At 39.7% G+C, this 24,537-nt stretch overlaps 1 protein-coding gene across 1 annotated transcript in view; it reads right to left on the bottom strand.

Annotated features, from left to right (window-relative positions):
* The window catches only part of LOC307010858 (CUB and sushi domain-containing protein 1), a 605,591-nt gene that overhangs the window by 208,266 nt on the left and 372,788 nt on the right, over positions 1 to 24,537 (bottom strand). Inside the window, exons 6-9 of the mRNA XM_079635929.1 lie at positions 16,365 to 16,477; positions 14,693 to 14,770; positions 5,211 to 5,292; positions 4,712 to 4,836 (exon numbers count right to left, since the gene is read on the bottom strand). Of these exons, the coding sequence (XP_079492055.1) occupies positions 4,712 to 4,836; positions 5,211 to 5,292; positions 14,693 to 14,770; positions 16,365 to 16,477 (398 nt within the window). The remainder of the gene's footprint in view (positions 1 to 4,711; positions 4,837 to 5,210; positions 5,293 to 14,692; positions 14,771 to 16,364; positions 16,478 to 24,537) is intronic.

The raw sequence follows: 24,537 nt of genomic DNA, 5'->3' as shown, positions 1-24,537 counted from the left end.
TCTGCATAGTATACTGTAGGTCTAGATTATACTATAGTTCAAAACCTGTAAGACTTCTTCTGTGAAACAAGATTTTTTTTAAATACTGTAACAATCCCCCTCTTTTAATCTCAAAGTATATTATTTAATGTTTCACAGAAGAAATAAAGTCATACAGATTTGAAACAATATGAGGGTGACAATTACATTTTTTGGGTAGACTTTCCTTTCAAGATGGGTCCACACAAACATACATCAAGTTGTCTGTTGTTTGAACATATGTTGCACTGTGGATGTAGGTGAAAATAGTTTTGAAAAAACAACCTTCAAGTCAAGTGATTTAAAATTATGTGTGAAAGCATCTAAAATGTAATGATCCATAGTGGAGTGTTTAACATTCTAAAATCTTATTCAGGGGTGTTTTTCTTAAATTACAAACAGAATATGGTAAATAAAGATATGTTGCACCATTTCTGATCTTCAAAATTATAGGGCAGGGATTGCTTAACTTTTTTTTAGCCAAACTCAGTTGACATAAAATATTCTCTTGTAGTCCCCCAACCCGATCTCACCAAATGCGTCTATATAGCACGCAGTGTGTTTATCGTGTAATATATACGCGAAAATGAGTTTTTACGTGCATAGTATACGCATGGATAGCACATGGTTGGGTTTAGGGTGGGGTAGGGTGCGTGTGTATTATACGCTTGGGTAGGATTAGTGGTGTGGGGTGCGTGTGTATATCACGAAATTAAGTGCGTATCATATGCACGCGCAAAACTGCGTATCATATCCACGTAAAAACTCATTTTCGCGTATAAATTGCACGATAAACACACTGCGTGCTATAGAGACGCATTTGGGTGAGAACAGGCTGAGTCCCCTGAGATTTGAAGATAATATTTTAATAATTTAACAAATTTGCATGTTCTCAATGTTACAATAACAAGTAAGGAAGCAGTTGCCCCATGAATGTAACACACATTGAAAAGACAAGGAAAGTTTCAAAACAATATGTAGAATGAATGAATGCAAGATTAGGTTAGTGTCTGGGATTATTGTTTATTAAAACAGGGCTTTGGCACTATTTGTCAAATGAGAACAGCCTCCATGTGTATACATACTCTGCCCGAACTACCAGTGACTACAGTGAACAGTGACTTTGCATGATAATGAATATAATGTGGAAACATCACAAACAAAACAAGTATACATTGGCGATGATAAGATATCGTTCCCTTTCAAAAGCAACTTGCGCTGCTTCGATTGACGCTGTGGGAAAACTCTGTGTGATTGCGTCGTGCAGTGCATTTTAAATAAGTCCAATGGTGTGGCGGGACATCAGAGGGGGTGATGTCACGAACCAGGAAACTATAAAGCATGCCAAAACAGTGCAACACTAGCTTGTGTCTTCAGTAAACGCTATATGTGATTTTGTTTTATCGTCTTCTTTGGTGTTGTCTGTCACTCAAAAGCATATATATATATTGTAGGGCTGTAATCTCCCAGTCGATTAGTCGATTGTTGGTCGATACGTTCTGGCTCGACCAAAATTCTGATTGGTCGATTTTTGCGCGTTCATTTCATTAGTTTTCCCGCGTTCATTTCATTAGTTTTGCCGCGTTCATTTCATCAGTTTTCCCGCGTTCGTTTCATCAGTTTTGCCGCGTTCGTTTCATCAGGTGGAAAGCACTAATTGCTAATGGGGGTGTTTTCAGAGCACCCCTGTTTCACAGGTAACAGTCTGTCTTCAGAACACCCCCCTTGTTTTCACTTCTTTTGGATTAGCCCAACCACCGGAGAAGAGAGACAGATTGAGGAAAGTAGGCTACTAGAAGGTTTGCTGAATATTATTTATTTAATTGTGAGAGCGTTTAATTCATAGTCAGTCCTCTTCTACCATGTCAACAAAGAAATCGGCAGTGTGGCAGCATTTTTTTTTTTTATAGAAAACGGGAAAAAAGGATTGGAGCCTAATGCGCAATGCGCTGTGCCACTGTTTGTATTAGTTTTGAGCCTATGCTTTATTTTCAGTTATGCACTTTATTTTGTTTTTGCTCTTGATCTGGTTTGTATAATAAATATTCTTTTTTTATTAAAATGGACGTGCCTTTTGTGTTTAAGAGTAAAGCTTTAAGTTAATAGTCTATTCGTGTCTCAGCCGCGAAGCTGCGCTCCTGTGTTCAGACTCACTCTGTGCGAGCTGCACCACGGCTCAAATGATAGTGCCTGTCAGTTATTATAATACATATGATAAAAACAATTGTCTAAATTATGTTGCATATTCCTCAAAAGTTCTTGTGATTATATCACTAGTTGACAACAGTACTATTTTCAGAAATCATAGGCTATATTGCTCAGGTGCACGTGATGCAACGCTGTCAGAGCCGACAGACTCGTGTGTCAGACTCATTTCAGTGCAAAATAATTAGGTCAAAAACGATATAAATATTTTTTTTATGTTTATTTATAATTCATTTAGGCGGACAACAAGGCTACCAAGTACTGCACACAGTGCGCAGCTAATTCATTTAACGTTTTTTTTTTTTTACGTAATTTTTAGTCGATTTTTAGTCGAAAATTTCAGGACTTCAGTCGACCAAGATTTCCTTTGGTTGATTACAGCCCTAATATATTCCAACTCTGAGGAGTTGCAATATTGTAACTCTGAGGAGTTAGATATTGTTAGCATCGATGCAGGAGATGTTGAGGACTTGCCACCTCATTCTCCTGCACTCTCCATGCTGTTGCAGGGTTAAACAACGACTGACTAACTGAGGAGCAGGACGCGAGCCTTTGGGGAAGCAAAGAAGAACAAAGAAGGATGGGGGGTTGCGTCGCATTTTGGATCTGCGTCATCTGAACCAGTCAGCCATGCAGCTCAAGTCCAAAATGTTAATCCTGACACAGATTGTGTCACAGATTAGACCTGACGACGGGTTTGTCACGATATATCTCAAGGATGCATTCTTCCATGTATCCATACTTCAATCCTGTCAGCCGTAAACTGAATAAATCTAGGCCAGTCACTCGCTGTGAGACCAAACAGACTTTTTGCGCTCGTGTCCACTCTGCAAACTGCCGCACCAAATCCTCATGTGGTCCCAGGGAAAGCTGCTTTCACTCAGGGCAGCATGCATTCCTTGGTGCCAAAACCAGGAAGACAGGGGCTGAGGCCCGGGGAATGGAGGCTCCACCCCAAGGTGGTGGAGCATATATGGAGGGTGTTCAACTAGGCACAGATGCCTCACTGTCCACTCTGGTACTCTGTCACGCATCTAGCTCCTCTGGGATTGGACACAATGGTTCAGACATACCCATGGATAGATCTGTACGCTTTTCCCCCAATCGCTCTGCTCCCAGGAGTTCTGGAGAGAGTTTGCCTTGACAAGGTCCGCCCCGTGGTGGCCGGCCAGAGTGTGGTTCTAGGATCTTGTGTCTCTCCTCGACGGCTCTCCTTGGGAGATTCCAGTCAGGAAGGACCTTCTGTCCCAATCAGGGGGCTCAATTCACCCCCGCCCAGAACTGTGGAAGCTGTGGGCCTGGCCTCTAAGGGGGCTACCTCATAGATTCCAGTCTCTTAACTTTGGTCATTGAGACCATTCTTCATCTATTGTGCTGCAGGCCTTCTATCCTCCTCCATTCCGAGATCCAGACCAGGAAAAAAACAATCAGTTCAGTCCAGTTCAGGCATTAGATGCTTACGTCCACAGAGCTGCCCTGTGGCGTAAATCAAAATAGCTGTTCATCTGTTGATCACCCAGCAAGCAGTTCCCGGCATCAAAGCAGAGGATGAAAAAGTGGATAGTTGAGGCTATCTCTTCTGCATATGAGTCAGCCAGACAACCTTCTCCTATATCAGTCCGAGTCCACTCTACTAGGAGTTCCTAGGTTATTTTTTTGGATATAGGCTCTAGTGAATGACAGTGCCTAATAAAAGCAAACATCACTCCTCATTTTTCTTGATTAAATTAATAGAGAAAGAAAAATAGGAAATGAAAAGAAAAACTTTAAATTAAAAGCTGCTTCTGGGTGCTAACTTGTGCTGCAGTGATTTATACACAATAGCTCTGTTGCAAAACCTAATAAGCTTCTCTGCTCTTTATTGCCCTTCTAATTGATGCATCCTGAAATAGAATCTCATAAGTGATTGTTTTGCAATTTGTGGGATTTGACTCAATCGATTTGAACAGAGTGTATATGCAATATCAATACTGTACAATACGTTTAAACTATTTGAATGATTTTCTTTGGCATTTAATGAATTATAAATATTTTTTATTATAAATAAAACACTATGGTATCCCAGTTCCACTTAAAATTGTCACAATGCATTGTGGAATTAACTTCTCTTATACATAAGAATATATTAATTCTGCCCATTTCTATTTATATGGCTGACTACGTTTTGGAACTGCTTTTGTGTAGGAAGCATTCCCATGATGCCTTTAAATACTGTCATGTAGGGAGTAGGGAGCTCCCCAGGTTTTGGAACAGGGCTATAGTCGTCAATAAAATTTCTTAAATGCATAATTCAAAAGCAGACATGTTCTTTGACATATTCACATGTGCTAGAGAGGTCTTTATTAAATCCGTGTGGCACAACCGTTCCTACGAGTTGTGTGGTCTTACTCCCCACTGATATGCGCTACACATCTCACTTAACATGATCTGACAACATCCCTACAGAAAGTGTCTGAGCAGGGGAAAAGAGACCCATATTTGCACTTACTCCGACAGATAGGCCTGTGGTCACTCCAGGCCGCCAGGGTTTCAGTCACTCTCTGGCAAGTGATGCTCTTTGATCCCTGCAGTACGTAGCTGTCGTCACAGGAAAACTGGATGCTGGCTCCGATCCTGCCGAAGTTGAAATGACCGTCAGAGAACAACCAGCCATATGAATCACATCAGCCCCAGACCCTCTATGTCCCTGACCCATTCCTTCTTTTGTTAGATGAAAGCGGTTTCTGTCAAACATCTATAAACCGCTTGTCTCTTCTATTTTCAGAATCACTCACATTAAATGCAGAACATGTAACAGCCCTTGGTTTTTCCTTTAAGGGCATTAGAAACCCACTTAGTAGCAGTGACCAAAGGTCTTGGTGGTAATGGCCTATCGGTATAGGAGTTCAGACAGTCGTGTCAAACAGCAGGCCCAGTCCTGATTAAAGCCGTGTCATGCAGTTAAAAGGATAAATGCAGCAGATAAGAGAACAAAAAAGAGGACCTACTGGAAGCTGGAGCCAATTCTTTTCCCATTCTCAGGAATCCCCGGATCTGGACAAATGTCTGCAGCCATCCCCCCTTGGCTTACTGCATGAGATCGAGAGCGTGTAAGAGAAAGAAGACAAAAACAAAATAAATGAGACAGTACGTGTGATAGTCAACTGGTGTGTGTGGTAATCAAATCCAAGACAGCGTGCCAGAAGATTCTCACCAGAATTGAACATTTATAAAATTTCAAGTTATTCTGGTTAAATTTCACCCAAAAATTAAAAAAAGAAACAAATTGGAATGCTATTGTTTAAAGCAAATAAAACCTATTGTGGTCCCATTATAATTTTTGTGACAAACATATTAGCACCAATATCTCATTCTAATTACTATGTATTGCATTTAATTTAAGAGGAGAAATGGCAAGAAAAAACATAGTTGTGATACAAACATAGGTCTTCTTTAAGACTTGTGGTAAAAAAAAAAATCCAAAATACACATTTAGGTCTTTTGTTTTACTACACTTTGTCTATTTGCGTCAGTAGATTACACATTTAGAGCAACTATTGCAAAAACAAAATAGCAAAAGTTACAGCGTCATGAGCCAAAATGTGTTATTTATTAAAAAGTGGGTTAATTTGTCTTTGTATGTTGTGTGGTTTAGGATATATGAAAATCTGCCTTTTTCACCCCTAGCAATGACATCTCTTCAAGATGGCCAGACGGGACATTAGATGACCTCGGCATCATCAAAAAATCTTAACTAGACACCATTAGGGTCCCAAAAAAAAGTTTAAAAAAAATGCCAAACGGGTAAATGGGAACCTATTTCTCCTGCTAGACTAATGGTTTATTTTAAATATTTGTTTAATGGCATTTTTTTTACTAAGTATTATGAATGAAGACCAGTATCACCGATACCAGTACTGATATTAATGTGTCTTTTAGGGTACCATTTACACGACAAAAATGGAAAAAAAATTCCTTATATAAGGATTAAAAAAAAAAGAAGAAAAAAAGAAGAAAAAAAACGCTGCACTATTAATGCCAGGCCTGTAGTTAGCAATGTTACTTTATAAATTAACACAGTTTACAGAGAGATGAAAACTGATTGGCGTTTTCAGAGGTTTTCAGGGCCCCAAAACGTACTCGGTTACTAACGTAACGCGGTTCTCTCTAGAGGGAACGAGTACTGCGTAATCTTACGCTAGGGGAAAAACTCTTTTCCACGAGATATTGAAGCCAAAAATTATCCTTAATTTTGAAATAATGTAAAACGCGTTGCGGCAGCATGCAGACATAGGCAAGATGGCTCGCGTGCCTAATGGCTGTTCTGCGGCAACTGCAGCAGCCTATCGAGTGAGGCCTCTCGTGACGTTAGATCCAATGGGGGCGCTTCGCGCCCACTACGTCAATGGGCCTATAAATATAGCTCGACAGGCTGATAGCCAAAGCGAACCAGAGCGTGTTGCAGGCATGGCAAAGATACGCAGTACTCCCTCTCTAGAGAGAACCGAGGTTATGTTAGTAACCGAGTACGTTCTCTTACGCGAGTATCCTCGTACTGCGTAATATCTTACGCTAGGGGAACACAGTGTACCACGCCGTGCATGCTGAGATCCAACACCAAAGTCCCAAGGGCAGGTGCCCAGGGCTCATATAGTGCATGATCACCAGGGAAGAGAGGCTCGAACAGCATCATTCCCGTAATAAGTAGCATCCTATACGGAGCAAACTATAAAAATAGTGTTCCACACAGTCAGGGCGAAAAACTCGGCCTGGACTGACGAATATTATGGGACTTACATACTGCCCATAAAGTTATTTTATCTATCAGCGCTCAAGCAGTTTTAGTATTCTGAGCTGATAGCATCGATGCAGACAGTACTGATTTATTTGACCGAAAGCAGCTTAGCCTGCAAGGCGGGGACCTCTAGGTTATAAAGCCTTATAAATGTAGACGGGGAGGCCCAGCCTGCCGCCGTACAGATATCTTGCAAGGCAATCCCACTAGACCAAGCCCACGACGAGGCCATGCCTCTTGTGGAGTGCGCTCTGACACCTAACGGGCACTGTAGGCCACTAGAGGTGTAAGCCAGCACTATAGCATCAACTATCCATCTGGATAGACTCTGTTTCGAAGCAGCTAGTCCCTTAGAACTTACGCTGAACGAAACAAAGAGCTGCTCCGTCTGTCTGCAGACAGTCGAGCGAGACACATAAGTCCTTAATGCCCTTACCGGACAAAGGAAGCTCGCGTCCTTTTCCTCAGAGACTGGCAGGGTCAAACCTATGCCCTAAACGATGTGTTGAGGGATTTAGGAACGTACCCGTGCCTTGGTTTGAGAATGACTTTCGAGTCATTCGACCCAAAATCCATACACGTCGCACTCACTGAGAGCGCTTGCAAGTCCCCTACACACTTTACCGAAGTGATAGCCAGAAGAAACACTGTCTTGAAAGACAAAGTGTTTGATATCTATTGATTGGATTGGCTTGAATGGGGCACCTTTCATGGCTTCCAAAACCTTAGAATGGGGACTGAGGGAGGTCTGGGAGGATTCAGCCTCTTAGCTCCTCTAAGGAAGCGGATAACCAAATCGTTCCTTCCAAGTGACTGGCCAAGCATCGGTTTAGTAAACGCTGCTATGGCCGCCACATAAACCTTGAGCGTGGATGGGGTCCTGCCCTTATCCAGTAGCTCTTGCAGAAAAGAGTATTGTGAGCATTCTGAACCAGCTTTTTGAAATCACATTGTTCAGCTGTCTTAGATCTAGAATGAGTCTGCTCTATGGCCCCTTTGCTCAACAGTTTCGCTATTTCAGCTTTTCTACCGTAGTTTCGATTAGTGCCGGGTAACAGCGGGGACGTCGAGCGAACTGTATTAAATAGCCTCTCTTTATAATGTTCAGCACCCATTCTGATACCCCGGGAAGCTTTGCCCATGCACTTGCACGAATAGCTAGGGGTTGAATGAGATCTGGGCTCTGGCCGCAACATGGTGGCGACCGGAGACCTTCGGTATGCTGTAACATAGTTGCTGTGCTTGCAGCGTTTGAGGCGGGGGCGCGCTGATCACAGCAGGCAGCCTGCTCGCGCTCGACTTTCTTATGGAGGTCTGCTGAGAGAGAGAGAGCGGGGCGAGCCCCGTGGGGCTTGTCATGTCTGTAAGTGAATGTGGGCGTGGGAAGCGGGCACATTTACTACACTGAAAACACCGTCGGCATGAGCTGACTGTATGTGTGTTGATTTCGTTTTAACATAAACCATGAGACATGCAGTGTGTAGTGTTTGTGGGCACTGGGCACATTCACTACATTTAATGCACAATCGACATGAGTCGATTTTATGTGTGCGAGCCCTGGAATGTGGCGGGCTGTGCTTGTGTGTAGGAATGAGCACTGGGTTGTGGGCATTTTTACTATACTCATAACACCATCGGCCATGGCCGGAATACCAGAAAATACACTCTTTATGGGATTTATCTGGGTCACCGTAAAAACGGCGTTTGTGTGCAGGCAAACGGGCTGTCGTACCGGCTTGTTTTCTGCAAAATACACTGGAACAGTCGCATTTTCTGGAACTGAACGAGCGAGAAGTTTTGGTGGAAGTCTAGCCGCAGTGGGACTTGAACACCGTTGTTTTCCTAGGTGGGCTAGGAAGACTTTGAGGCCTCGGGCTTAATCACGATCTTAGGCCGGGGCCCACTCGGAGGGGGGGGCGGCGGCCAGCAGAGCGAGAGCGTGATCTCGAGTCCCGGGCCTGTCGACGCTGGGGAGCGGCGGCGGGCTGCGGCTGAGAGCTTCGAACAGACGGCTGTTTTAAACGGCCTGCTGCGGAGCTGGAGCGCTTAGGCAGAAAGTATTTCATGGCCTGTGACGTTTTCTGCACCTCAGCGAATCTATCCGCAAAATATTTAACGGACGATCTACGAAGAGGCCGGCAGTAGAGATGGGGGCGTCGAGGAACGCGGTGTGCTCTGACTCCGACATCTCAGAGAGCATCAACCATAAGTGTCTCTCTGCTACGGTGAGAGAGGCCCTGCTCCTCCCTATGGGCTGTGCAGCGGACTTAGTGGCGCGAAGAGCTAGGTCCGTGGCGCTCCTTAAGTCCGGCACGCTGATAGCTTCCGGTCCTTCCTCATCCAGCTTACGGAGAAGGTCGGCCTGGAAGATCTGCAGGATGGTCATCGAGTGCAACGCAGATGCACCGTGTCCAGCGGCGGTGTAAGCGCGACTGTGCATGGCTGAAGTTGTGCGGCAAACTTTGGATGGTAGCGCTATCTTAGCACACCGTCCAGCGGAGGGCGGGCAAACATGGGCTGCTACAGCTTCTTCCACAGGAGGAAGAGAATGGTAACCTGTCTTTAGCACCGTCCACCACGGAGAATGCTGCTGAGACAGAGGTACGCATTCTGGCTGAGAAGGGGGCTTTCCAGGACTTTGCGACAGCTGCGGTGCCGCGCCTGCTCAGCGGGCTCCGGAACCGCCCGCCGGTTCGCCCGCCAGCTTCGCCGCCTGCTTCGCTCGAGTCTCTCACTGACGGACAGCGGCCGCCGTCTGCCTTTACGAGGATACTTGCCAAAGTACTTGCCAAAATTGGGAATTCTGACATCATTTTGTAGTTGTTTTTTTTGTCCATTCAAGCATGATAAGATGCAAAAGATAACTCATGTGCGAGTTTGTGCACTCAGAGAGAAGTATCATGCGGTAGTATCACATTGAGTTTTATTTTTCACCTTTAATGGTTTAAAATCACTTGAGTAAATAAGCGTGTGTTCATACATTGTAAAGTTAGCCAAATGATGCCAGAGAAAAAAAAAAAGAATAAAAACAAATGCTGCATTCATTTTGACATCCCTAGCACGTTCCTATTAAATTAAACACATTTACAATGCTCACCAGAATGCCAGCAAAGATTCCATTTACGGGTGGAATATCTATTCCTGTAGAGCTGACAGGGGATTTAGGTAAGCTCAAGGCTATTTCCCATAAAAAGCAAAAAAAAGGTCAAAGCATGTCCCATGTTTCCTCTCTCCCCGCTCTCTTGTTCCTCTTAAGCCACAGTGAGTTTGTGTTCACACAGCCTCACTTTCTGACATCCCTCCGAGTTCAATTACTGGCCAAAATCACATTAGGTGAGTTCATGGATGACTTCACTTCAGGTGTAGCATTGGCCAAATTGATGGTCCATATTTTTGACTCTTTTTGTCTTTTTATCATTATATATATGGCAAGTTTTCTAACACACTGCATGACATGGTAGCCAAAGCTAAATGCGGTCAGTAATATATGTTCTAAATACATATATTTCCTTGATGTAACATCCATAAATGAAATCCTATTGCATCTTTTCAAATAAAATATTTAGGATTGGAATACCAAACATTCTTTAGACTAGAGAAGTATTACATTAAAAAGGCTTAATACAAATAAATATTAAGTGCTTCAATAGTTTCCTTATATAAACTGAGCTGAGAAAGACATTTTATAATTAAAAGGTTTGCTTGATCTTAGTCTCAGCCTCAGCTGGTACATCCAGTCCATTCAACAATCAGCTGATGCATATTACACACAATCTACAAAGAAAGGGCACTTTGATTAATAAATTATGTCTGAGACACTTAGTAACAAGCAACCTAGATATACAAGAGCAGAACCGTATATTGTTTTTGAGATGTGTCTGTAATTATTAGTTTAGGGCAGATAAAAAGATATTATTGTCTACACACATATGTCCATAGACCATCAATGTGAGTTGATTGATTGATATAATTTTTAGGTAAACTTGCATTCTAATAGCACACAAAGGGCCCTATTTTAAGGATTTGAAAGGCAAGTGTCAAAGCGCAAGCAACTTTGTGGGCGGGTCTTGGGCGCTGTTGCTATTTTCCCGGCGGGTTAAATGCCTCTTGCGCCCGGCGCAAATCTAAAAGGGGTTGGTCTGAAGTAGCTTCATTATTCATAGGTGTGGTTTGGGCGTAACGTGAAATAAACCAATCAGAGCATCCTCTCACATTCCCTTTAAGAGCCGGCGCGCTTGTTCCAACGTGGATTGCTATTATAACGGCGGATTTGCCAGATGCACGCCAGGAGCGATTCACAGCTGAGGAGACCGGCGTTCTCGTCAGGGCCGTAAAACACAGAGAAGTGACATTGGGGATGATGGGAGAAACCCACACAAATTAGCTTCGGTTAAACAGGCGTATAATTCGGGTAAATGTGTAATCTAGATTTTTTTTTTTTTTTTATCTAGATAGATTTTTTTCACATCTTCACGGACACAACAATGATTTCCCTCGTGTGTTAATATTTTTCCTTGTAATAGGCTAATGTATGATTTGCAAAAATGAAAACTGCTGTGTCTGTTTATATTAGAGAATCAAAGTGTATGCGCATTGTTCACACGCTACATAATGGCCGAGCACACGCCCTTAAAATACCATATGACTAACGCGCAACGCGCCACTGTCTTTAGACTGGGTTTTTCCTGGTCAGTGGCGGAATTGCTTTCTCAAACTGCAAAATAGCACCAGGGGAGTTTTGCGCCGGAACACGCCTCCTCTTTTCGCCGAACCGCCCCCGCGAGCGCAAGTTCATTCCCTAATTTACCGACGTGCGTCTGTGGAGGGAAAAGTCCGCTGTGCGCGGGTGCAAAATAGGAATGATACATGCGTCGGTGTACAAAGTCAATTGCGCTGGGTGCAAGATAGGGCCCAAAATGTCAGTCAGATGGTCTCTTCGTGAACACTTGGATCAAGAGGTAAGGCAAAAACTTTACAAATTTTACGATTTACAAAGACGGTGCAACGCCCAAATATGGTGAATTAAAGCTATAGCTTTTAGAAAGCTATTTGGAAAGCTATAAAGCTTTTTAAAGCTATTTGAGCATAAGAAACCAAGTTTATGGGACAGTTAATGTCAGATTTGTTTGCAGTTTTTGGAGATTCCAGGATTCCACCATTGACATATATAGGACTTGGTCTTGGGTGCCAGAAATAGCTGCTAGAAGGCATTGCAAATATGCTCGCCGACTTTCCTTGAAAGGGACATGGGTAAGGTCAATGCATTTGCAAGTGGTGTGTGTGTGTGTGTGTGTGTGTGTGTGTGTGTGTGTGTGTGTGTGTGTGTGTGTGTGTGTGTGTGTGTGTGTGTGTGTGTCGCTTGTGGCGAGGGGCTTTTTGATCACCTGTCATGTCCTTCTTTTTGATGTGGTCTTCAAATGTCATTTCTTTTGATTGTTGATATCAGTCTCCAAAGTTATTCTGTCTGATCAAAGCGGGTGTCCGTTTTTTTTCTGATCTTTTTCTTGGGCATTTATTTTTCTCCAGTAGTGCCCTGCGATCACCTCAATATGTGTCAAAGACTTTCTTATAATGCACATGTAAACGTTTAATACATAAATGCCAAGTGTACTTCCAATCCAATCAAAGATCTAAGGGCTGCTCTTAAAGGTGCTCAAAGGCACTTCGCTAACTTAGCAACCCAAGTGTTTTACCAAGTGTAAAAATCACATTCATTTTCTTCAGAGAAATGTAGCCATTTTTAGCAGTGTATAAATATTTTAAAACATATCTGTCATGAGCTTTGAGGTTGAGGAATGACATGTGCTTCTGTAATAATCATGTAAAACTTTTAAACAAGTTTAATCATTAAATTCCTGTTGAACTCCGCATATACATGCAATAAGGTCCATAGTCTCAAAAGAACTAATATATGTACATATACCATATTTTGCAATACAAGTCAAATACATTGTATGATACAGCACATAGCCAGTAGTTTTGCAGTGTACCATACTTTCTGATTTGATTGTTATTTGCAACGCTTTATTGGATGAGTAGTTCGTTAACTTTTTTAAGTTAAAATATGCTCAATATAACAGTATATTTTTAATATTTATTTTAACTTCTAATAAAATGTACCATTGTGCATGAAAAATGGAAAGTGCTGAAATCAACCGTTCCAATGTAATGTCCTGATGTTAAGTGGGCTGTTCTTGGTCAGAATGCAAAGTGGACTAGAGTTTTTATGGCGATAGTCAAAAGTCTGGCAACGTGAGACTTAATGTACACTATAAAACGGTTACATTATATGCCACTATAAAAGTTACATTATATGGCATATGATTCATTCATTAAAAGCCATATCCATGCGAGTAACTAAAATGACTGACTGTGTGGTTTGTTTTAGTAAAATCTCTTCATCTGCTGTAAGTGAACTGGGCCGTTTGTCATGAAAACCCTAGGCAACCTCTCTCATGTTGTATGTAATGACAGACTGAATGAATGTCCATAAACAAGCTATTGTCATCACGCACACACTGTGTATATTTTGCAGAAGCTTAACTGAAGTGGTGTACTTCACAGAGTCAGCAGCTTTTGTAATGCTAATTGCCACGGAACATGTTCAACGAAGCGCAGAACGGGCGAAATCATCCATACAGCGTAACGTTGCGTTGCTTCCTCCATCCTATTAAGAATATCATCAAGGGCATCTTTATTAAATTCATAATGAAAACAAGCAAGGCCACAATAGTGACTGAGAAGAATACAGTTGTGCTGAAGAGAATGGAACAGTTCAGCTTTATTTAATCCATGCTTCTATTCAATTCTTAAATTAATAATGTATAGATTATATATTTATCAGGAGCACCACTGTGCTTTACGCATATTAGCATTCCTTCAGCCAATAGTATAACTGAACTTTTGGATTGTGTGGCGTGGTGGTTAATGATATATGATGGTAAAATAATGGTTGTAGGTTTGAACCGCCCAAGAAGTGTTCCGTGAACTACCACGATTTAAATTTTATGCAAAATATAAAACACAGTTACGTAGGAAATCTGACAATTACACAGTCTGAGATCATTATACAAAAAAAAATAATAAAGTGTAATGCTGTGCTTGACCAATCAGAATCAAGTCTTCCAGAAAGCAGTGTAATAAACTATATGCTAAGGAGACATGGTACCCTACAGTAAAACAGACAAACCGCGGATATTTTCAATACATAGAGTAATGCAAAAATACAGAAGTGTCCCAAGTGAGTCAGGATTAGGAAGAACATGTACGTAAGGGGTGTCAAGTTTCCACATTTTACCTCATGTTTTATCTCTAGCAAGACTTCATGGCCCACAGTGAAAGAAGCTTAGTCAGGGACACATAATAGTCAACAATATTATTGATCTGTCTGCATTTTATAGAACTGAACTAAGCTGGATGATGACATCACTGTTTTCTCCAGAGCTGCTCTATAGATAAATTAACTAAGTTTATAACTAATGATTTTTACAACAGAAATTAATCAACAACATATTTCTTCTAGAGCTGCTGTACAGCCAAAACAAGCTTTGTTGCATTATTTCCCTGTTGTGTCTGTAAAGCTGCTTTGAAACGATCTGTATTGCAAAAAGCTCTATATAAATAAAGATGACTCGACTTGACTTATTAGGTCCAGCTTGTGAGGTTCTAAGTTCAACCGACTTGAAGTGCACTTACAGACTGCGTTTTTGTGACTTGTATCCTTGCTCGGAAGCATTTTCACCCCTCTGGATTTCAGCTCGATGGCCTTCTTCACTGTTGAGAGAGGGTAGAGGTGAAGTGTGTAGAAGTAGAAATCATAATCCATTTATACAGTTACCAAAGCCCGTCGAGTGCCCAAGAGTGCCAACACCTCATTGAATTCAAGCAACCCTCTATGAATTAGTCTTGCGGGGGCCATCAAAATGAGAGCATTCTGACGGCCAGAGGTATTCTCTTAATTAGCAGGTGTATGACAGATCTTAACCTTTAATTGCATGAATGTTTCGCTAATCATTGTTACATATTCAGGTCTTTAGCGACCCGGATCTATATCTAACACGGATGGATCTCTAACTGCCGCAATAGAATAAGACTGATATTTTAATAACAATTACAAAAGAATCAAATAAAGCATATTGCATTACCCTTTGGAACTTGGGAGGGTTCAGTTTGAGTATTCTCAAAACTATAATTTTCAACGTCTTCAAAATCAATATTTTGATCAATGACAGCTTCTTCACCAGATCCACCATGAAGTGAACGTGAGACTAATATTCGGTCAGTACTTGCTCTGCAGTAGTTTTGCTGATGATACTAGTGTATTCTTTTGTTTTATACCTGCAGTAATCATGAGTGAAACATCACTTAATTGCATATCAGACATTGCAACTAAAGGTGAATTGCACTTATTGAGTCATCAGATATTGAAATATTGTTGCACATAAACTTTGAGGAAAGATTGAGGAATACTAAGAAGGTTGATGTCTAAAATAATAATGAGGGGGAGGTTAGTGAATGACGTCCACTTTGTTATCCGAGACACTACTACCATTCTGGCATTTGGATGTGCTGCTAATATTTTTATCAAGTGGAGCCAATTTAGATTTCAAAGTAATTCTGAACTCACTTCTGAATTCTGAACTGTAATTATGCCATGAAGGATGCCAATTATGACCTGGGAATCATGAAATAAATTCAATTTGCATAATTTTATCTCTGTATGACAGCCCCCATACCCCCCATCAGTCAGTATGATAGTGATTTGATCTCTGCAGCTACTTTCTAAGCGGTTAAACTGACAGCATTACAACCATCTCCATTCTCACCTATTCATGCACTGCGATTGTGACCATTTTCTTATGCATCAATTCATTGTAAGCATGCACACAATTTTAAGCCTACACCAATTGCATTATTTCAACAGTGCATATATATTTTGATATATACAATGAAAGTGCATTTATGTACGACACTCTAAAATGTAACAAATTCAACAAATCCCCCGAGCTTCCCCTGAGATTCACAGCATCCCTCGCTTATTATGCAAATAGAAAACACGATCATAAATGCATATCATGAAAATGATTTAAAAGGGCCTCATCTTGTGTTATTCATGTTGGGAACATGAATTCCCTCACTACTGTCGTGACTGATTTCCCAATTTAAAGGGGGGTGGGGGTATGGTGGGACGCTGTAATCATCATTCAGGCAATGTGTCTGCTTATTGAGTCACAGACAAGCCAAGATGTAATTTTTAGCTACAGCTGAACACACCAAGGGATATTCTGTCTTTCACTGACAACTGTCCCACATCTGCCAATAATGAGCGCTCCTCTCCTCCAGTGTCCTACACACGGTGACCCCTTACCTTGATATTGGGCACTAAATCCTTTCCTCCGATGGTTGCTGTCAGACGTGAAGTGAAGCCGCAGCCAATTCTTGCTACTGATGACAGGGGATGGCAAATTCATTCCAGTCAGCCTGAAAAGAAACAATATTCTTAATTCATAAAACAAAAAGATGATTAAAAATCAAATGTACAATTAGCTGAAACACGTTTCATTACAAAATTACATGAACTAAATAAGTACAGGTTTGGACACTTATGTGTTGCAAAATAATATTTTGAATACATAAACATGGAAGTAGTTTCACATAAAAATGTAAAATGTCATTATTTAAACACTCCCTATATTTGTCACATGTACTGTAGTAGTCATCCAAATACGCTTGACGCAGATATATAAACAAACAGTCTTTATTAAAATAACAGAGCATGCAGGAGAACCCCAGGAGAGTAATGACATATAGTTTACACATACAAGATGATGAGTGACACTGAACTGAAAGACAGGACATATATATATATATATATATATATACACAGAAGCAAACAAGGAAACTAAATGAGACGTGTAACTAATGAGAAACTAAGGAAACAATGGTGTACTAAAAACATAAATGTGTTTCCATTGAGTCTTTGAAAAGTTTCAGTTCTACATACAGACAACAACATTGTAAAAAACAATCCCTGTTCACACGGATCTAGGAAAATTACTAAGCAGAAGAATTTTGGGGAATCCCAATACTGCCAAATTAAAATTTGATTTAGACTACAACTCAAAGTAAGAATAGATTAACAAAAAAAAAAAAAAAAAAAAAAAAATATATATATATATATATATATATATATATATATATTGTTGTTTTTTATTATCCACATGGCTCATTTTGATATGTTTTTGCATTTCCCTGTTCATGCTGATTACAGGACAATTTCCACATTATAACTGCAGCTGCTAAACAAGTTAAATAAATACTTATTTATATGCAAATATAAACTACGTGTCTTATGTATGCTGTCCAGCAATGAGTAATGACAATCTAATTGCTTTTTTGTTATGTCATGTGTGGAAACGGTGGTGGTCTGCAGCATGCACGACAATGGAATTCAACAAACAAAGTATTTATTTAGAATAATAAACCCTCAGGAGAGATATATATATGTATATATATATATATATATATATATATGAAACATATACGAGAACACAAACCACATAAAACCGAAGCAACACCGAACCAAGAAGTGAATAAACTAAAGGCTTATATACACAAGGGAAAACAGAACAGGTGTGGCAATAATCAGAAACCAAAGAAACTAATGACCAGGCAGGAACACAAACTGGGAACAGGGAAAACCAAACCAAAACACAATGAAACTAAGCAGATTATAACAACATGTCAAGTGACATTGCGCTTTACATAATTAAATAAGTTTAATGCTGCAAATGCCTGAAAAACATTAATAGTCTGCACAGTACAGTAATATAATCTGGTTTAACTACAAATAACCAAGACCGAAGAAAATTATTGTGGCACGAACAAAACAAATGGATGCTATAGTTAAAAAACTATGCCATTTTTTTTTTTATATATTTATCTTACCTGTTTCTTATCTGTTACATTTATGTAATGTAACATACATTTAATAATATTATGAGTGTATTTTTTAACATGTAGACAGACATTATATAAAAATAAAATTTAACAAGGGAATTCAGATTATACTTTTTTTTTTTCATTTAGCATGCATTGATCTGTTTTTTCTTTAAACATTGTTTACCATAACCTCAGGAAGATGGTGCTCATGTACGATATTGATTTAATCTCTAGCTAATTTCTAAATGGTTAATTTGACAGCGTTAGAACCATCCCCGTTCTCATATATTTATGCAATAAGATTGTGTCCATTTTCTATAGCATCAATCCATTGGTAAAATAGTCTGATCTTACAACAAATAACCAAGATTGTGAAGAAAATGATTGCAGCAAGCAGTCAATTTCATTTGTGAGATGTGGACACACAAGGGATTCTCTACTTCTAGCCTCATTTGACAACAGTGCGTACGCGCAGATGTGTGCGTAATGAGTGCGTAAGAACAGTTTCACGCAAAGTGTGGGATCTACCAACTTGTACTTATACTGTATGTATGAATGTGTGTAAATATTAGCACAACTCTGAGCGTGCTTACGCGGAGAATCTAGTGGTGGTAGAATGGTGACACTACAAAAAGAAAGTGCCGCCACGTGTTTCCTGTGTCCTTTAATTGCAAATACTAAATTAGTAATGTCATAGTTCAAGCTAGACATTTGCATAATTGATGTGGAAAGCTATAAAAGACAACTGGGAATTAATTTAGAATGTATCTATAGTCATGGCTGATCTCGCTTTGTCTGAAGATTTGTCAAACCATGCGCTACGCAGAGAACGTGTTTTTTAATCCTCCTCCAATAACAGATATTTCCCATTTGTACGATGTGACCCTTTTTTGGCAGCGATTTTAATGTCAAACCATTTCTTTTTTTATTTCTGGCGGTGTTTTTCCTCTGACCCAACAGAATTAACAGCAGCCATTATTTTCCTCCATGTAATTTTTTTTTCTTTTGTTAGTTATGAGTGAGTGACCCAAATAAAACTTTTTGGTTTTCTTCCACTTGGCTCACCAGTACTTTCTGATTAGTTTCTCTTTTCCTCTTTTTTTCCCTCTTTGCCATGATTTCAGTGAGGACGTGATATATAAAGGGAGGTGTTGTGACCATATATCGTTCATTGGAGGCTTTTCTGAATGCAAATTACAATGAACGTGAACAAGCATGGTGCTTAAGAACATTTGGGATTTATCAACAACTTACTGGTGTGCGTAAGAACTGTGTGCTCACGTTTGATAAATACAGATTTTGTTTGTACTTGTCTAAATTTCATTCGTAGGACTAAATATAAAACCTTTTCTATGCACTGTAGATAAATGAGGCCCCTGGAGAAGTTATTGGTAAAACAAAATCTATCTCTTAATATCAACTTTATTGTGAGAGTGCACAATCTTTCCTTGTTTTCCTCAATACACGCTTTGGGGTCATTTGTTTTTTACCTGCTGCTATTCTTTTCTTAAACATATTCCAAGGCTTCACTTCACCTTCTCTTTGTGAAACTCAAGGTGTGTAAACTTCATGTTCCCTGTTGTGTGTGTGTGCTCAGTTTAAGGAATTCTCCTGCAAGTGCCCTTAGTTTGAAGCCGTGACAGTAATGGTTTGCACAGCTACAGTCCTGGAGCAATATATTTTTTGTATCTTTTATATTTGTTTTTCAGGTTATTTGGCCATGGTGCTTGCCAAACATTCAAACTGAATGACTGCAGAGGGTATTTATCTGAAATATTAAATCCGACATTCGAAAGCAAGGAGAAATGGTCACAAATCAAAGATGAAACTAAATCTAATCAAAAGCTACACAGTCTTGACAATAATCATTCATATCCTTAACAAGCATTAATGATGGCAGCTACAGCACAGTCATTAGCGTATAATTTAATATTCCATCCCAAATCAGAGCTTCATCTCCTTGATGATGAGACTATTTTGTTTTTGGCACTGAGATCTGAGAGGAGTCTGAGATATTCTTTGTGTAGTATGTACATGAGTGAATCTCATGAAACCTGCCGAGAACGTGTCCAGGTCACATTTCTTAAAGAAAATCAATCCTGTTTTTAGGATTAGCAATGTGTTGTTGTTGTGTTTTTTTGTTCATTTATTGATAATTAAGCAAAAACTAATTTAAAATACTACACTTAAGTACTGAAAATCTAATTAAAATGATAACATTTAAATTCAGGAAGGCATAAAGGTTGTGCAAAATAAATAAATAAATAAACACAAACAAACAAATAACTGAATACAAATTTGTATTTCTTTCTTTTGATTTAGGGGTGCTTTTGCGAGATGCAACTTCATGTGTGTATTTATTTATTTGTTTGTTTACCAAAGATAAATTACATTTTGTGGGGGGAAATAAAGTCAACAAAATAAGCTGATTCCAAACAAGAGGCAGGCCTATGTTCCAAACATTGAGCTGACAGTGTGTTTGGTGGAGCTGAATGCCGCAAGTGAGGTAAAGCCTGTCTGGCACAAAAAAAACAGTGACTTGCAATTGATGCAGGCTGCTGTGTGAAGCCCTCATTTCTTTTCAAGAAAGTGGAGTTCAACAGTGCATGAAAACCAGGTTGAGCTGAGGAGGCAAAGGAGTAAGAAAGCAAAATGAGCGTGCTTTACAAGAGGCAAGCAACAGGGAGAATAAACCTGACAAAATAAGCAAAGTCTGTTTGAAGAGATCTGTTGAGATAACACAAGAGCTGAATCACTGGGAGGACAACCGCTAAAATGTGGAATATAAAATATAAAAATAACGGAACTGTTTAATATCAAAATCTGACATTATAAACAGTTAGTGACTTCAATTCAATCTGCCAGATTAAAAGTGTCAAAATATTATGTTAAACAATAAAAAGAAACCGCTTCTGAACGTATACATTTAATCCCCAAAAATATTAAGAAGCAGTAAGAGATGGATTTTGAATATTTATGAACACTAATATACTCTTTAACACAGTTTCTGCTCAACATTAATGGGAGTGTTCATAAGGGTTGGGTATCATTTGAATTTTAGCGATTCCGATGCTGCTTATCAGATTCTTATTGATTCCCAGTTTCGATTCCCATAAGGTAAAGAAATCAAGTCAAACATTTAGATATCAAACATAGTGTTCTGTGTTTTTTTGCCAAACATGTTGTAGCAGCTGAATAGCATGATAGAAAAAATAGCAGCCTAAAGAAAACTTACACAAGGAACTTTTGCCTAAATGGCAAAAGCATCTAGTGGAAGACGTACCCTATCCCCGGACTGATCACCCGACCACATGGAATGTAAATATAAGCTAACCAAACCTCTTCCTAAAGTCCTTTGCATTAGGTTGTTGCTATATATGATTGCTATTTGTGTAGAGACTGTTTATCTATGGTCAGCGTATACAGATAGATACATTAGACCAGTTATCTGTATTCATAGTAAATGTTTTACTATTTTATACCAGCCTCCTGAAAGACCACAATCGATTCCCCCATAGACTGCTAATTACCCATTCATTGCTTCATCCAATCCATTGCTCATCATACATTCAGTGGGCTCCGAGACTGGGGTAAGAACACCCATTTTGACCATTCTTTGTAATTCTGATTTGACCCTGCACTGCATGGCTTGGTCCAGTTTCATTGAATATGTTAGTGAAAGCTTACCAATCTCATCCTTGAAAAGGTCTGGATATTCAGGATGAATTTGGCTTGCAAAGCTTGAAACTTCATTCTGTTGTCACATGATGCATTTCTTTGTTGAACGACACCAGTTTCATTTGTAAACAATCTGGTAAACCTATCAATGGTTGCACATTTCCCTTTACCACGTAGAACGAGAGGTTGTGTGCCCTTTCTGTTGAGTGGCAGGTGAAAGTTGCAAAGCCTGCTGTTGATATCTCCTCACTTCCATAGCTTAATTCCTCTACATTTTTTTATTTCGTGACCAAAAGCTTCAGACATGACATTACATTTGGCCCCTGTGTCTACTTTAAGATCAACTGAGTGTCCATTGATGTACACACTGCAAACTAAATTTTGTTCTGCACATCCATTGGGATAAATTGAAATAAGCCCCATTCACACCAGCGTCATGATCCCATTCATTTTCAATGGAGGGCTGGAGACTTGCAGCAACATGAGCAACAGTGACCGTTGGTGACTGAATGTAGGTGTCAATTTGTTGATTGATTGATTGTTAATCTGGTTAATGATTTAATGCACTGAGCAGGCACTGTAGTTTATATTACAACACTCTCTAACAGCAGAATGCTACTTTTAATTATTTTTCCTAGTCAAATTAGAAATTATATCTTAGTTTTATATATAATTTGTGATTGCATTTTCTTAAGATATGGCCAGACATGCAGTCTACCAATAACATTAGAGTGACAGCACTGGGAATGCCCACAAGTTTCTTCACAGTATAGAGACTAGCGACACACAGTGCCAAAAATGCTATGTGAATGGGGCTATAGTGTGCATGACGGAGAGCGAAACTCTCACTCAGGTTCAAGACAAGGAGAGTGAAAATATATTGTTGCTAAACTGATACCGTACTTAGCGTCTAACTCAAACACATTTATTAGCCAATGGCTGATGATAGACATTATTTAGTTGCCTAGCATGAACATTTAGTTGCATATGCGAGTTATTTACTCGCATTGTAGAGGGTTGCCCTGCGTACAGGGTTACATTTTTGTATGGTTCTTGTGAAATTAAAAAGTTCCAGTTTCTAAAGCAGCGGCTGCTGTTATTGTTGTTATTATTATTATTATTATATAGACTAGATCACCGCCTGATAAATTATAATGCTGGGTTTAGGGAAGTCATAAATAAAGATTACATTGAGCAGCTGAAAAGATCTAAGGTCTTCAAAGAGAATGGCCTTTATTTTATTCACAAGTTATAGCCAAATTTATTCAAGCTCTGGCAACAGAGTCAGGGAGGTCAAGAGAGCAGGCCCACTTTGATGACTGCTGGCAGTAACTGATGGAAATGAAGTCCACAGACAACACCAAGAGCAGCACTGGCAGAGGGGGGATTAAAAAGAATTCAGAATTGCAGATTCAGAGTACATACTCTTTTAAAACTCTTATTATGATTGCTTCAAAAAATCAGTGAGACTTACTTTTGACATTAAATAAGATTTATTGCATTTGAACAGTATTAATAGATTCATTTTTTTGTGGATAGTGGTAACAGTGATGGTTAGTTAAACTCTGGTTAATTTTGTTGTTGTTGTTGCAGTTAACTTACTGTCAAACGTGTCAAACACATAAATCAACTTGTGTGTTATGACGGACTGAGGGATAAAGACGGATCCAAGGTGGCAGCAAGGGACTGTGTTTATGAGTGAGTTAGTAGAACATTAAGTCAATTAAAAAATGCTGCTCATTCAGAAATGAAACAAGGTTTTAAACAAATAGATTATATGAACTTTGCACACCACCTTGAGCGAGGCTCAAATGACAACCCACACGTTGCAGTGTTAACGCTGAATCTGACGCTTCACTTCATAGAGATCAATGCATTGACCAGCGCTGACGCTTGTCATGTTAAATCCCTGTTGAAAGGAGGCAATGACAAAAATATCGCTTTCATCAGTGCGCACGGACATGGCAAATTGATGTATTATTTTTACGAATTCATGACTTGACCTAGAGAATGATAGCTATACCAGAAGCAGAATATGACATGCTCTCTTTCTCTTTCTCTCTCATGATACACTACTGAGTAATACTAACTTCACTGAAGCAGCCCCAGCCATCATTGCTAGTTCTAATGTGTTCAGATTAGTAACAGAGGTTTGGGCTCCGTACACAAGAGGCTTTCTTTTAAGACACTCCATGGTTGTTTCTTAATTATTTAAATACTTAAAAAAAAAAACATCACACTCTCAGTCGTGCAATATGGCTCTATCTATACTGACTGACAGTCTGTCTGGTAAATAAATAAATGTGAACAGATACACACCAGTAAAGAGGGCTTGGATCTGCCAATACATTCAATCTGACTGGACGAGCAACGTTCAAATCCATTTGCATGAATACGGAGTAAAAATGGTAAAATCACTGTATTACACTGACTCACTTAAATGTACTTTTATGCACAATTTGAGATTGACAGAAGAGGCACCTGAGTTTTTTCTTCCTAATCGATCAACCTTGACATGGCAGGTCAGGCAGTGTGTGTCCGTCAGACCTTTGTTCTGGAAATTGCTTTTCAGAAGTCAAAGTAATCAATTGGTTTAGTCAGAAGATGATGTAGCTTTCAAATCGGCCTGTCAGCTGTCCATCTCTCAACCAAACGACATTATACTTCCTATTTGAATCAATGCAGATGAATGAGATTATTTATTTAAGGGTGAGACGGCCCTGATTTTAAAGCAAAACAGGATTGTTTGTAGCAAGAACCGATTGGTCAATGTGGCTTGAGTAGATGGTAGTCCACTTCATTGTGGATTTGGGTGCACATCTTGATGTTTCAAAATCTACCCATGTGTGTAGTGATCGACAAATGCACAGAAAACCCCCCACAAATGTACACACACACATACATATAGCCGCAGATCATGG

This window comes from Phoxinus phoxinus (genome assembly GCF_949152265.1).
Source record: "Phoxinus phoxinus genome assembly, chromosome: 14".
Lineage (NCBI taxonomy): Eukaryota > Metazoa > Chordata > Actinopteri > Cypriniformes > Leuciscidae > Phoxinus > Phoxinus phoxinus.
Note: the sequence above shows the minus strand (reverse complement) of the source record. Positions and strands in the feature narration are given on the sequence as shown.